Source organism: Molossus molossus, unplaced genomic scaffold (genome assembly GCF_014108415.1).
Source record: "Molossus molossus isolate mMolMol1 unplaced genomic scaffold, mMolMol1.p scaffold_m16_p_24, whole genome shotgun sequence".
Classification (NCBI taxonomy): domain Eukaryota; kingdom Metazoa; phylum Chordata; class Mammalia; order Chiroptera; family Molossidae; genus Molossus; species Molossus molossus.
In genome coordinates this window covers 5,145,713-5,159,457 of record NW_023425360.1, presented here as the reverse complement: position 1 = coordinate 5,159,457, position 13,745 = coordinate 5,145,713, and the positions used below count along the sequence as shown (strand labels likewise).

Sequence of the window (13,745 nt, the reverse complement as noted above, 5' to 3'; positions counted from 1 at the left end):
AGTTCAGAAAGAAGCAGCCACGAAGCGACCCGTTTTCCCACGCGACAGAGATAATACAACACCGTGACAGTGATGGGTAAGCTCTTCCAGACCACCTCCACGCTCGGGCCCTGTGAATAGTCCCTCAGGTAAGTCCCTCGGCCCTTAGAGAAGCCTATGAATGGGTGGGTTTGGCATCAGGGATGCAGGTACCACCCACTGACACCTTTGCCAAGACCAACGGCAGACGCAGGATTGCCCTGGCTTGCTGTGACAGACCGCAGACTGAAACACGGGCTTCTGAATTCATCTCTGCTCCTCCTTTTATTGTCACATTCCGGGAAACCTAGCAGAGGTTTTACTATGCTCAAGAGAAAGTCCAAACTCACAAAGTTACTTCTTACCTGCCTCCGCCCCAGCCAGTACACACACGGATCTCAGAAAGTCCAACCTGCTTAAGAAGCAGCACAATTACCCCCCTGGCTGTACCCGAAACTTTGCCAGAGAACAGGGCTGCTGTTTCCTCTCAGATCCAGAGAGAGACTTTTCGTGCCCGGACTTGCTGGCTTTCACTTCATTTTGACGATGCCCTGAGCGCATCCGCGTGGTCCACACATAACCAAGAAGGGTCTCTAATTCTGTGCGTACAGAAGATTAACGTGGCCCGTGCTGGGCTGCCTCCAACTGCAGTGGGCTTTGGGGGGACCTCTGCTTTTAGGTGTGAACTATAATCAACCTTTTCAGCCTTGGAAAGAAACTATCCCAGGGTTCCCCAAGGAAGGCTCAACTCTCAAAGAGGGGTTAAGAGAAAAAAAAAAAAGCATTAAGTTTTTGTTTGAGTTAACATATTAGATCAACTATTCCATATCCAGGGAGTTGCTTCCCCAATGATGTGTCTGAAATCCTTACATAATCAGTCTTGTCACCGGGAAGTTACACAGTGAAACGGCTTGTCTGAGGGAAGGTCAGAATGAATTATGGGACCTCACCTGGAACAGCCTACTGTCCCCAGTTTCACACTGTAATTTAAAATCCGAGTCATGACCCAGTGTGGACTCTCATTTCAAAGGCAGCGACAATGCTTTCTGTCTGCTGGACAGCTGTCCAGGGGGGGGGGGGGCTCCCCTAGACACAGGTGTCAAACAGAGGTGCTCCTTTTCTATATGAGACAAACAGAAATCAAGCCCAAGGTAAAAAGAGGGGGGCTGAGACAGTCTGAACTTGAGCAAAACAGTTGTCAATTTCTTAGGATTTCAGGCCAATTCAGAGAAGTCCGCTTTATTCTGATTCCCCTCTGGAATGGTCCAAACCCCCCTTGAGAAGAAAACCACGCACAGCATTTGGTCAGCGGCACCCCACCTGACGTGGAGATCTAGAAGGAATTACATTCCGGGGATTCGACTTGCCAAGTAGTCACCATTGCCAGGTGCTTAAAAGCATGGCTGGTGCCACCCACGCCAGGGATTTTTTTTAGGGTCTCTGAAGGACACGGCTGTTGTAACCTTGGCCACGGGGCTGGTCCTCAGGGGTTTCATTTTCAGGCAGGTGTACCTCGCCGTGGGACTCCAGCTCACACCCACTCACGGTGCTCGAGGCTATGAGCAGTGTGGTTTAGCACCTGGGCTCCGGTCTAGCGACATCTCATGAGGGCCCGAGGAGGAGGTGGCACTGCTTGGAGGCCACTGCCACTCTGGGTGCTTTCTGCAACGTCGGGCGCACCACCCAGTGTACAGAGGGGGCTTCACACGGTCTCACTTTGAAAAACAACACATGTCAACGCACAGACCCTCAGGACAGCAATGACGGGTGACCTGGAGTTCGGTGAGCGGGAGACACGGTTTCGCTACCAAATGGATGCCGGGCCCGGAGATGAAACCGACCGGCATTCCCTCTTCAGTGACTGAGCCAGGCGGGTAGAGCAGCCGCTTCCTGCCTGGCCTTCTGAGCAGGTATCCTCCGTCCCTGGATGCCCCCTGGTCCCTCAGAGCGCCAAGGGCAGACTCTAGCTACCGGCCTGCAGGGGAGATTTAAGGAGGGTGCACCTCCAAACCAGGCACAGCCCCAGAGCAGCTCACAGCTCAGCCCCAGCCAGTCTGTCCGTCACAGTCACCGCCCAGGGAGCGGGCTCTGCTCACGGGAGGGGCTCCGGGGAGCCCACGGAGCACGGAAACAGCTGCGCTCTCGTTTGGTTGTGGACGGTTCTCTTGCAGATGAAGAAACAAGAAATGGGCGTTCCCAGACCACCCAGCAGGAATCGGAGCTCGGAAACCCTCCGCTCGACTCCCCTCACCTCCTCTCCACCTCCACCGCCACTTCATCAGAGCCGCATTGAAAATAGACACACACCCCACCTTTCCTAAGGAAACGAACGTGAAAAAAATCCGAGATCACACTGGAAATACTAGAAGGGACCGAGGAAAACACCAATATGGAACCATCCCCAGAATTAGGAGTCTTAGTGAACAGTGGGGTGCGGCTGGAGCCATGAATTCGCTGGACAGGACGCACCGTGGTAGCTGATCGCAGCCCAGGACTGTGTTCCTCACGGCCACGGACAGGACCCTTAGGCAGCTCTGGCTCCAGGAGGGTTTGTGGGTACAGGACGTGGTCACCGAGTTCCCCTGGGAGTTCCTCCACCTCGTGTCTCCCTGAACGGGGAGCACTGTTCTCACGTTCAGCCTGTTCTAGGCACACCCCTTTCTGTGCATCACAGCAGACGTCTCGTTTGCCTGGAAAAGACGACCCCTCAGTCCGGCTGCTGCGGCCGGTCCGTCTGTACGCAGCCTCTCCACCAGGCGGACGCCATGCCCACGGGAGGGGCTCCTGTTCCCGAGGGGCCTGGCGCACCCACACGGACAGGGGACTGGGGAAAACACCGCTCACCGCTTACCAGCACAGCTAACGGTTGTGGGGGGGGGGGGCAGAAAAATTTAAAGGAAAAGCTCTTTTTGGCCGGCTCGCCTTCTCTAAACAAGTCAGAAGGAAGAAATGACTTCAAAGAGACAGACTGCGGCATTATAATAAGCTCATTGTCTCTGGGTGTCTCTGCAGAAGCAGCTCATCACTTGGTCCAAGGAGCTGGAAAGAGACTGAGGGATGGCTGCAGGAACGCACTGTGTTCTCCTCCGGAGACCCGGGCCCCATCACGGGCGTGGTGGCTGCTCAGGCCCAGGGAGGGACACGGGCCAGTGCGGATTCCCTGGCTCTGCAGGGGTCGAATCCAGCCTTTAAGGGGTGGGCGGCAGCGGGTGGCAACGAGAGAGTTCGGAATCTGGACAGCACCCACAGGAGTGCTGCGGAGACGAAGTGGTCGCAAGAAGAGATTGGGGCGGAGTCTACAGGGTGGGAGCGTCTGCACACGTGCTCTAGGGGAGACCGGAAGTCACAGAGATGACGGGTCCGAGCAGTGGATGAGAAATGATCGGCGGGCCCCGTCAGCAGATCGGAGGAAGGGCAGGTTTGCAACCCACTGGCAGCTGCCCACTGCACACTGAAGACAGTTCCCCGGGGCCAGGTAACTGAGGGGACCTGTCATCGGTCACCCACCCAGTCCAGCCCGTTCACTTCCAGCCCAGTGCTCTGGTGTCCCATTCCCTTCAGCTTCCAATCCAACTTGATCGAGTTTGATATCTCACTGTCCAGCCCCGAGACAGGTTCCGGAGTCTGCGTGAACCAGCTCCCGTTGATGTGTGTGCTGATGTATTATTCAAGCCTGCATCTAGTGTTTCTCGCCCTTTGGAAAATTAAAGTTAAATTTCATTTAATTTCATGCAGTGCTCTCCCCCTACCTGAAAATGAATTTAATAAAATCTGCGTCGAGGTCAGGTTTGGTTTTGTGTTATCTCTAACAAAACTAGTCCAGCCTTTAGATAGGGAGGTTCTGACACCTGGGGTTGAGGCTTCCTTGCAAAAGCCCTAACTGTAAAAATGCACCATGCTGCAGAACGGCAAAGGCTGTGTGAAGATTAGTAACAAACAGGGAGCTGCAGACACATCTAAAAAACCACGCGCCTGATGCACACTTACTGGCGTGTAGGCGCATACACACACGCGCAAGGATCGGTGAGGAAAACATGTGCAGCACACAGCTTTGCTGGGCCATGTTGGACCAATGATAGCAGAGATGTATGTGCACACGTGCATGTGCGCACGTCTGTGCATGTGCACATGTGCGTGCGTGTGTACATGCATGTGTGCACATATGCGTGTATGTGCACGCAAGTGTGTGCATGTGTATGCGCTGTGCATGCATGTGTGCGTGTGCGCCTGACCATGTATGTGCGTGTGTGCACGTGTGCGTGTGTGTGCACTCTGTATGCGTGTGTGCGCGCATGTCCATGTGTCAGTTTGCACTGTGTCCTGCGTGAGTTGAGCATCCAGAGACTGACAACGGCTCCTGAAGAAAGCTCAGGTTTGCTTCTGTGTGGCTGTGACATCGCATGGCCCAGAAACCTGCTTCCCAGTCAATGAACAGAGTGTCCTTGGCTGGAAGTCCCCACTGCTCCCAGCGACACACCGAGGGGTAGGCAAAGAGATTCTTGGTACTCCTGTTAGAGACAAGAGGCTAAGTAGGGAAAACAAGGTCACTGAGAATCAGTCAGAAAGACCGCAGAGAACGTTGTGCTCCGGACTTCAGGGGAAAGTGTTCTAGAATCCTGAGGCGAGCTCCCCCAGATGCCCGATGCTGCGGCAGCTAAGCTAAGGGGCGTCTCTGAGGATGCGGCAAAGGGCCCTCGGTGGCAGAGAAGTTGTGACTGCGGCTCTGAGGCTTCCTTGGCTGCTGTGTCTCCATGGGGCACCGCACAGGGGGGCAGAGAGGCCTCGGTGACAAGAGAGCTGACAAGCTGGGGCTGGGGGACAGCGGCGGCCTCCGTCCCAATCGGGAGAAACGGAGCTGGGGCGGCCTCTCTGGGGAGGAGCCTGGGAACCCCCTGCAGGGACACGGCAAGCCCTCTGTCCATCAGAGCCCGCCGCCCTGCCTCATGGGCCCTGGGGAGGCTGGAGGGCCCGGGCCCGGGCGCAGGGCAGTGACGCTCCATGACCCAGTCCTCCCAGCACCAGCTACACGCAGCGCGGAATGTCAGCAGAGTGGCTCTCTTGCCTTCCTGTGGTCCCTGCGGGGAACCAATACCATGACAACCACGGTCGTGCTGAGCACACGCCGGCTCAGCACCTGGTCAGAGCGAGGCCACACTCCCTCCCCGGAGTCAGATCCCCCCACGTTCCCTCGGCTGCAGTCCAGGGGCCGACAGCGCGGTGAGGAGGGGGGAGAGGGGCCGCTGGGGGGGCCCCCCGGGGGCCGGGTGGGGTGCGCCCAGCTGTGTCCCAGGCATCCGGGAGCCACTGCTCCGAGGTTGACCCAGACGTCAGCGCCGGCTGATACCCGGAGATCACTGCAGGGCAGGCTCCTTCCGAAGCCTTCATATAAGTCAATTCCATCTGTCCACAGGAAATGAAGGTTTTCTGCTTTGTGTGCCGAGTCATTCAGCGCCAATGTTCTCACTGTTTGAAGTCCGCGCTGTCTGTGGTCCCGGGATTCACCTCGCATTAAGACTGTCACGGAGTCCGAGGGGCAGGTTGTCAGGCCCATGGAAGCAGAATAGGAGCCCAAAGCAAAGGGGGAAAAAAAAAAAGAGTATAAAGAAGAAAAAGGAAAAAAACCCTCCTGTACTGAGAGGTGCTTCTCCACTGCAGAGAGCAAGCGTCAGATCTGGGCCGGGTTCATTTCTTCACCCCAGAGGTCGTGGGCTCGGGGAGGGGTCAGGGGCTCAGCAGAGATGGGACCTGAACACTTTGCCAAGAAATCAACAGGACGTTGAAAACAGCCCTGCGCCGCGTACGTCCCCACGGCTGACGTGCTTGTTGTTTTACGGGTCCCGTGCGCTCTTCTTAAATGACAGAGTAACTGCCAGGCGGAGGCTCGTGTGTTCGCATTTATCACTGGGCTCCAGGGAGGGCGCGTCCGAGCGCGTGTGAGCGGGCGCGTGGCTCTCCGGCTACTGTCAGGCTTCTAGGGAGGACATCCACATCCGTCACTGTCCGCGGTGGGGAGACACCGATCTCTCTCGTGAGACGTTGAAGCTGAGGAGCAAGACCTGAGCGCCAAGTGCGTCCCAGATGTCCGACCGGCCTTTCGTCAAGGACGTTATCTTGACGCATCTTCTATTTGAGATGTCTGGCTTTGTTGGCCGGAAGTGCCTCTCGTGGGCTACGGGCGTGGGCCTGGGCACCGCACACGGGGCGATGGGCACCGTGTGATTAGGGAGAATCGGTGACGCGGGCCGTCCTGCCGTTGGGTGACGGAAGACAGCCCAGCACACTGGTCTGAGACGCCATAGCCCACCTCAATCTCCAAGCACGCCTTGTCTTAAGCATGGGACTTCAAGGGGAAGGGAATCTCGTTTTCTTACTGTGATCAAGAATTCCAAGCACTTTGGGGGGGGGGGGCTGAGCTCCATGGGTCTCCTGGCGAAACAGAAGGGTGTCTGGGTTGGCACACTGAGACCTGGGACAGAGACGTCTCTCCTGGCACAGTATGGGTCTTGGGTGGCATTCAGGGAACAGTGCCCGAGAAGACGCAGCAGGGAACAGAGGCTCTGCTAGAAGCCAAGATGCGGGCCCTCCGTGTGGAACTCATGCTCGCAAAGTCCCAGCCCCTGTGCAGGGACGCACAGGAGCACCCCAGCCTCCCGGGTCGGGGGGAACCTTTCTGAAAGAGCGGGCAACCACCCTCCCCTCACCTTCTCTCCGCCCCACCCCGCCAGGCCTGGCTCCACCCCAGTGGTGGCCCACGTCCCCTGAAGCGTACGCGGATGTAATGCTGCAAAAACTTGGACTTTTTTCCTTCAAATCTTTTATGTGTTGGCCAAAACAACAACAACCACCACCAAAAAACGTATGTGTTAAAGAAAAGGCTGGGGATCCAGGGACCAAAAACAGCGGCTTCAGCACCGAGGTGCGGGTTAAAGGTGCCAGTGTGCTCTCAGGCAACGCCACGGGGTATTCCGGCAGGCTGGCCCTCCACCAACGCGGACAGTGGGCGCCCCCGTGACGTTTGGAGGCCCTCCGGCCGCTGCCGGCACCCGGGCGCGGACAGCCAACAGCCCTTGGTGCTCCCCTGTTCCCGACCGTGAGCAGCGGGCAGGGAAGACCCCAAACCTCAAGACTGGGCGATGCCACCAGTGAAGCTCATCCCGCTGCTGTGTGGCGGAGGAGTAGGGCCCGGCGGCTGTTCGGAGCATGTATGGAGAGCTAGGAGGGAGTCTGCAACCCTCCACCCTCTTCCCAACAAGCTAGCCCCTTCCAGTAGCAGCTGAAGGTACAACTCTCTCGGGTGCTGACCCAGCGTCCAGACTGCCGGCGGCCTGCACGGGAGGTGGCCGGCCTGTCTCCAGCTCTCAGAACTGGGCCTGCCCACACGGGCACGCGGGTACCGCACGGAGCAGGGCGAGGACAGCCTGGTGAGCACCAGCCACGAGCTCTGCTGGGAGCCCGTCTCCAGGAGCACGAGAAGGGGGTCCCCAGCGTACCTGCCCGGCTCCCCCACCCCGCACCTCAAACCCGTGTCCCTGAGCCTCCGCATCTGCCTTCTGCCGTCTGTTTCCTGCCATGGGTACTTTTCTTCCCCCTCCCCCTCCTTACCCACCTCATTTTCTCCTCTTTCTAATACGCTTTCTCTCTCTCTCTTATTTCTAACAAGCTAAAAAAGTAGGACCAAAACACAGATTTTTTTTTTTTTAAACTAAAAGGGACTCTTAATATCTAGTACAACCTCTTCAACGTCTCCGGTGGAAAATGTGATCACTGGAGAGCGGAGCTGACTTGCCAAGGTCGCCTGGTCACTAGAGGAGAGACAGGAGCCCTGACGGTCTTCCCGCCGCGACACGGCCCACCTGGCTTCCCGCGGGCCGCGCTCCCGGGCACGGCCGACTCACCCCTGCTTCTCCGTGGAGTCTGGCGGCCCCTGCGCTCTCTGTGAGGTCTCTGGCGGCGGGTGGTTTCTGTAGTATTTAGCACCAGAAATAGTTGCACTAGTGTAGTCTGCAGAGTGAGCATCGTGAGGAGAACGGCGACCTTCAACCTGATGCCGGGGGGACCCAGGGTCCCTCGAGGCTCGGGGAGCCTCTCTCCAGGAGTGAATTGTGCGTGACCTCTGCTGAGTGGTGGGCGCGTCAGCCCTCGGGCTGTCCACCAGACGGGGCTCAGTGGCCCTCAAAATCCACTCAGAGGTCAGGGATGTAATTGGAGGGCAGTCCGAAGTAAAGAACTGGGGGACCCGTGGCCATGCACCCGGCCCCTGGGTGGGCGTCCAAACACAAGTCACTCGTGCGCAGTCCAGGAGGGGACCAAGGGGCAGTGCGTGGCAGGGACCTCAGCCCGGGAGGCCTGGCGCAGCCAGCAGCTGTGAGGACAGAGCTCACGTCGGGCTGCAGTCGTTCTGGCCCTTTAGGGTGTGGACGCTGGGATGGGGTGGACGGGCGTGGCCACGCTGGCCCACGGGATGTCCTTCCAGGATTCGCCGAACCCCATTAAGTGCTTTAGAAATAAATAAATAAATAAGTAACCCGGCACCGGTGCTTTCTGGGTGTGGAGAGAGGCTGGGAGGGGAAGGAGGCCGAACCCCACCCTGGGTCTAATGCGGCCTCAGACACTGCGCCCCTGAACTGCTGTGGGGGAGGGGACAGGCGGGGAAACCTGCCCTCTGGGAACTCACCCTGCCCAGGCCTGCGGACCCTCAGAGGAACCGCCCCCCGCCCCCCACCACGCGAGGCCTGGCACCCAAGCGGTACTGAGAATAATGACACGGGGACTCGGCGCGCTCAGGATCCAGGGACTGCAGACGTACAAGGGGCCAGAGATCAGCAAGTACGCCTCCTTTGGCAGAGGGGACACTGAGTCACGGTACAACGAGCCTTATGGCCCTGTCTCAGTCCAGGGGCGATACTGCACCCCCCCCTCCCGCCCCGAGCCCTCGGGTCCCACAGCACCAGTGTCCACCCCTCCCTCTCCGAACACCTTTCATATTTTACTACCCAGGTCGGTAAGTCGCTGTGCTGACCAGACGGCGCACAGAGGCCAGCAGGGGCAGTAAGACGAGGTCGCCCCCCTTTTCTCCTGCTCTTATGACAGGCAGCTGCTTACAGTGGACACAACGAAGAAGCAGCCACAAGGCCAGCACAGGCCTGTGGGACCAAACCCAGGGCAACCTGACAGCCTGGGTCCCCCTCGGTGTGCTCCTGGCTCCCAGAGGAATCGCCGCCTCCCCTGCGGCCACCATGACTCGGTGCCCCAGTCCAACCCTGACACGGTCCCCACTCCCAGCTGCCCAGCGGCCTCCGCCCCGTCATCCTGTCTGTCAGTGCCTGTGAGGCTCAGGAACACAGAGCCAAGGAGAGGGAGCCGGGCAGGGTCTGCTTGCAGGAGGGTACTCCTTGCAGGAGGGTACTCCCTGCAGAAGGGTATTCCCTGCAGGAGGGTACTCCCTGCAGGAGGGTACTCCCTGCAGGAGGACACGCAGCAGCAGGAGCCCTGGAGCCTCGCATCTAACAGAAAGCACTGCCCTGGGCCCTGGGACAACTCTGTCCGGAGCACCAGCCGAGGGCCTCCCAACTCCCAGCAGACTGCCCCGCTCAGTTCCGCACCGACAGCCGGCACCAGCCGAGGGCCTCCCCGCGGGCACAGGCGTCACTGCCACGGACAGCAAGGCCTTCCTTAGAGCCGGTCAGTCCAAAGAGCTCTCCTCCAAAGTCCTCGGGGCTGGGAACAGCATGGAAAAGCCCGGCACCCCTCCCTCCCTCCCCCCAGCCTGGCCCAGCAGCCTCCCTCATCCCTGAAGCCCACCCCTGCCCCACAGGCCGAGCTCTCCGCTCTTTGAATAACAACATTGGCTGGTCTAAAAAAGGAAGCAAAACCACAAAGCAAGCATTCGGTCCTGGACCCCACACAGGGCGGCCGTGCTGCAGGTGCCCGGGATGAGGGCAGGCCCTGCAGCTGGCGGGGCAGGGTGCAGTCGGGGGCCCCCAGAGGCTCTGATGGGCAAAGACCTGTCCTTAGGTGGCTCTGTGCTTGTGCTGAGCACGGTGGGGCTGGTGCCTGGGAGGGGTGCCTCCCGGTGTCCCCAGCAGGCGGCTCTGTGGGGCTGGCTGCTGGCTTCCAGCATTTTGCTGTCCCTGTGTGGCGGGGAGACCCAGGTACCACGCCCTCGGTCCTCGCCAGCAGCAGCCGGAAAGGCAGAGGGAGCTGCGCAGGCCCAGACGCCCCCCTCTCTCCCCCTGGTTGCTCATCCTCACTGAGATGCTGGCCCCGCATTGGACTCTCCCAGGGAGGCCTGGGCCCTGCCCCCACCCGCCCACCCCGTCTCCGCCCAGGAAAGCGATTTCTCAGCCTGCACCCTTCCAGCAGCTCAGAGGCAGACGCACCCACCCTTCCAGGGCTGGACACGCGAGGGCAATGCCAAGGGCCGGTGCAGGTGCCCGAGGGGCGCTCCACCACCTGGTCCCACAGAGAGCACCCCAGCCTCCCCCAGACCTGGCTCCCTCCCACAGTGGGTTTACCCGGGACTCGGGAGGGGCCAGGAGTGGGGACTAGGAGCTGGGGAACAGAATGGGGAGCAGAGGACCCAGGAGGCATATCTTACAGGGACCCACAAGGACTAAGGCTCCTGCCATCGAGACCCTCTGCATCCACAGGTACAGACAACACAGGTGCGCCCCCTGCCCCCAGCACCCCAGGGTCTGATGTGGGGGTGGGGCCCAGGAGTCCTTCCAGTGATGAAATCTCAGGGGGCGGTGCCTCGAGGCTGGGAGGCTGCAGCTTGTTCTCCTTGGTTCTTCCAGCCCAGAAAGTCCAGTTCCCGAAGTTCCGAGGGTGACGACACAGCCGGGGAACTTGAGCGTGGCTGACGCCCTCGATGTCCGTGGTCCCGGGCGCGGCGCTTCCGTTTCCTTGTCGCTCCTTGTCCAGTGTCCACCTGCCGGCCCCATCGCTGCCTCTCAACAGCGTCAGGACGACACTTTCCAGAATGGAGACATCAGAGAACCGTCTGGAAGTGGGTGGGTTTCTCGTGAAGATTTCTCGCGGAGACACGGTCCCGGAGACAGGCGGCCCCTGGGCCGGTGTGTTTCCTGGCTGAGCCTGGCCGGTGCTGTCTGCCCGCAGGTGACTCGGGTCCACCCCGCTCCTCCCATCCCAACGTGAAGCCGGTCTCGGCATGGCCCCGGTCTGCCGCTCCGAGCAGCGCGAGCTGACGACGCTCGAGAATTCCCACCTGTGTCCGGGCCAGTTCAGATGTACTGTCCTCGCGACCGTCCTGTGGCTTCTGTTTTAGCAGCTTCTCTCTGTGTCAGAGAAGGTATCTCTCTGTAGATATAGATAGATAGTTAGATATATAAATATATATATGTGTATATATATATATATACGCCAAACTGCCTTACGGGGTTTTTCTCTTTCTTTTTTTTTTTTTTTTTTCAGTGTTGTATGTGTAGCAGGCACTTGAGTTTATGTGAAGATGTTCTCTTCAGTCAAGGGTGGAGGAAGGAGCGGTGGGGTGAGGGCGGTGAGGCCGGGAGGGAGGAGGCAACGGAGGGGCCGCGGCCAGGCCGCTAGCCGAGGATGTCCAGGTAGATGGGCGTGGCCTTGCCCAGCGCGTGGAGTATCTTGTAGATTTCCTTGATGTTCAGCCGCTGCTGCGGCTCCCGCTGCCAGCAGCCCAGCATGATGTCGTACACCTCTTTGGGGCAGACGCGGGGCCGCTCCAGGACACGGCCTTGGGTGATGCACTCAATGACCTGGAAAAGCAAGGAGAACGAGGGGTCACACCGGCGCTCGGCCGCCGCTTCCCTGACGGGGGTCAGCGCACGCCGAGGACCACGGCGCGGTTTCCGTGTGTCCCGTGTGTGGGGGTTACGCGGGCACGGAGCGGCCCCGGCCGGTAATGCCCACGGCTCTCCCTGGCACTCCCCCCCTGGGGCCGGGCCTTCCTGACTCCCAGCACACTCTTCCTCTGACCTCACCCCTCTCCAGTCCGGGACGACCGAGCCGTGTTCATTTCCCCTGGGAGTGGGGCCGGCGGGACCTGTCCCTCCCCACTCACGAGCAGCGTGACTTTGAACCCCTAGAAGGAGCTGGGCACCCTCTGGCCGCTCCGTGGCCATCCCCGCTCAGTCACAGCCTCTGTGCATGTCACCACGCGCACCTCCGAGCCACGACACAGGTCCCCGCTCGGCACGCCCGTCCTGGCCTGGTCTCTGGGCTGAACGTCCGCCACTTCTCAAAGCCCCAGCACAGGGACCCGCCCGGACTCACCCGCCCCACTGGTGGCCAGTGTGAGTCCAGTTGACCTCACAGGGTCTCCGCGTCCCCAGCTGCAACTCGGGGATCACGTGTCTGTGCTGACCACCTCCCAGGAGTGTTGCAGGGACCATCTGACCCACACACCGGAGGGACAGCCAGAACGAGGAACAGGAAGGAAGCTACGTGCACGTGCCCGGGACACCCCAGCCGGGCGCTGCAGGACCAAGCCTGTCATTCTGGTCCGTCTTCAGGTCCCCACAGCAACTTCTTTGCTGAACATGAGACTCTTCAAGGCGTCAGCGTCCAGGTCTCGGTCAGTTTTAGCTTCTCTAAGCACCAACTCACTCGGCCACTGTGTACCTGGGGTAAGTCGCTTACCCCGACCGAGTCGCCTCACTGGAGAACAGGAGGCGATGACAGGGGCACACAGAATCGTCTCCCTGAGGGCCTGCCCAGGGTCATCGCCCCTCTGCCCTCACTCATCTGCGTGTGTTTGGGCAAGAGGGTGCCCTTCCTCCTCCTGCCTTCCCACTGCCTCATGTCACCCTGACGACCCTGGCTTGTCAAATGTCGTCCGTCACCTTCCTGGTCACGTTCTCCCGAGTCTGCGATGGCTCCCCCAGCCCGTTCCTCTGCCAGCTGTTGGTCCCCCACAGCTCACGTCGCCCATTCTTACTGGAGCCCCGTCTCCACCCACCATCGCCTTTGTCCCCAGGAAAAGGGTCCGGTTCAAAGTGCAGAGGCAGCTCTGCCGAGACCTAATGGAGCCGGTGGTGACCCCTCCGCCGTGGGCCGGGCAGGCTGTCAGCCTCCTAGAGAACCCGATTCCAGCAGCTGCCAGGACCTGGCTGCCAGGGGCATGGAGGAGAGGTCATGGGGGTCAGTCACTGCCTTCCAGGCTCACGGAGCAGCGTTAGAAATGACCACAGCCCTGTGAGCCAGGGGGCCAGCCTGGAGCCCAGGACAGCTGCTGCCAATTGTACCCTCAGCCCAGACCTGTCTTTCGGGGCCACCAAACGACCCGAGCTGTGCTCGGGGCACATGTCTGCAGGTGTGTGCGGGTGCATGCGTGCATGCGTGTACAGGGGTGTGCCCACCCCCACCCCCAGAAAGACAACAGCGGTGTTTAAAAACATCTGAACAGGTGGGTTCTGACATACACCCTTTCGTTTTTGTTTGAGGACATTAGGCTGTTCTGTCTTATTTTGGGAAATGCGGTCAGGACCCACCCAGCCTGTAAACAATGAGACAGTACAGATTCCAAGAAATGCCTCCCTTCCAGCCTTCGGAATACACTTAATTAAGCGGTCCGGGCATAAGAAAGTAAAGATGATCGTAGCTGCCAAGAAAAATATAATTTCTCGACTAGACAGATGCACGTCCAATATGAACAGGCCCGAGTGCCCACGTTCCCTGGAAAACAGCAGCCCCCAGAAATCAACGCCACCTTGCAGAGGTCGGCTGAGCTGGGA

The 13,745-nt window shown here is 59.5% G+C and overlaps 1 protein-coding gene across 1 annotated transcript in view; it reads right to left on the bottom strand.

The window, feature by feature from the left end:
* Positions 1–11,582: 11,582 nt before the first annotated feature.
* NTRK3 (neurotrophic receptor tyrosine kinase 3) overlaps positions 11,583–13,745 on the bottom strand; it is a 315,656-nt gene continuing 313,493 nt past the window's right edge. The window contains exon 20 of the mRNA XM_036278049.1: positions 11,583–11,768. Coding sequence (XP_036133942.1) covers positions 11,583–11,768 — 186 coding nt within the window. The remainder of the gene's footprint in view (positions 11,769–13,745) is intronic.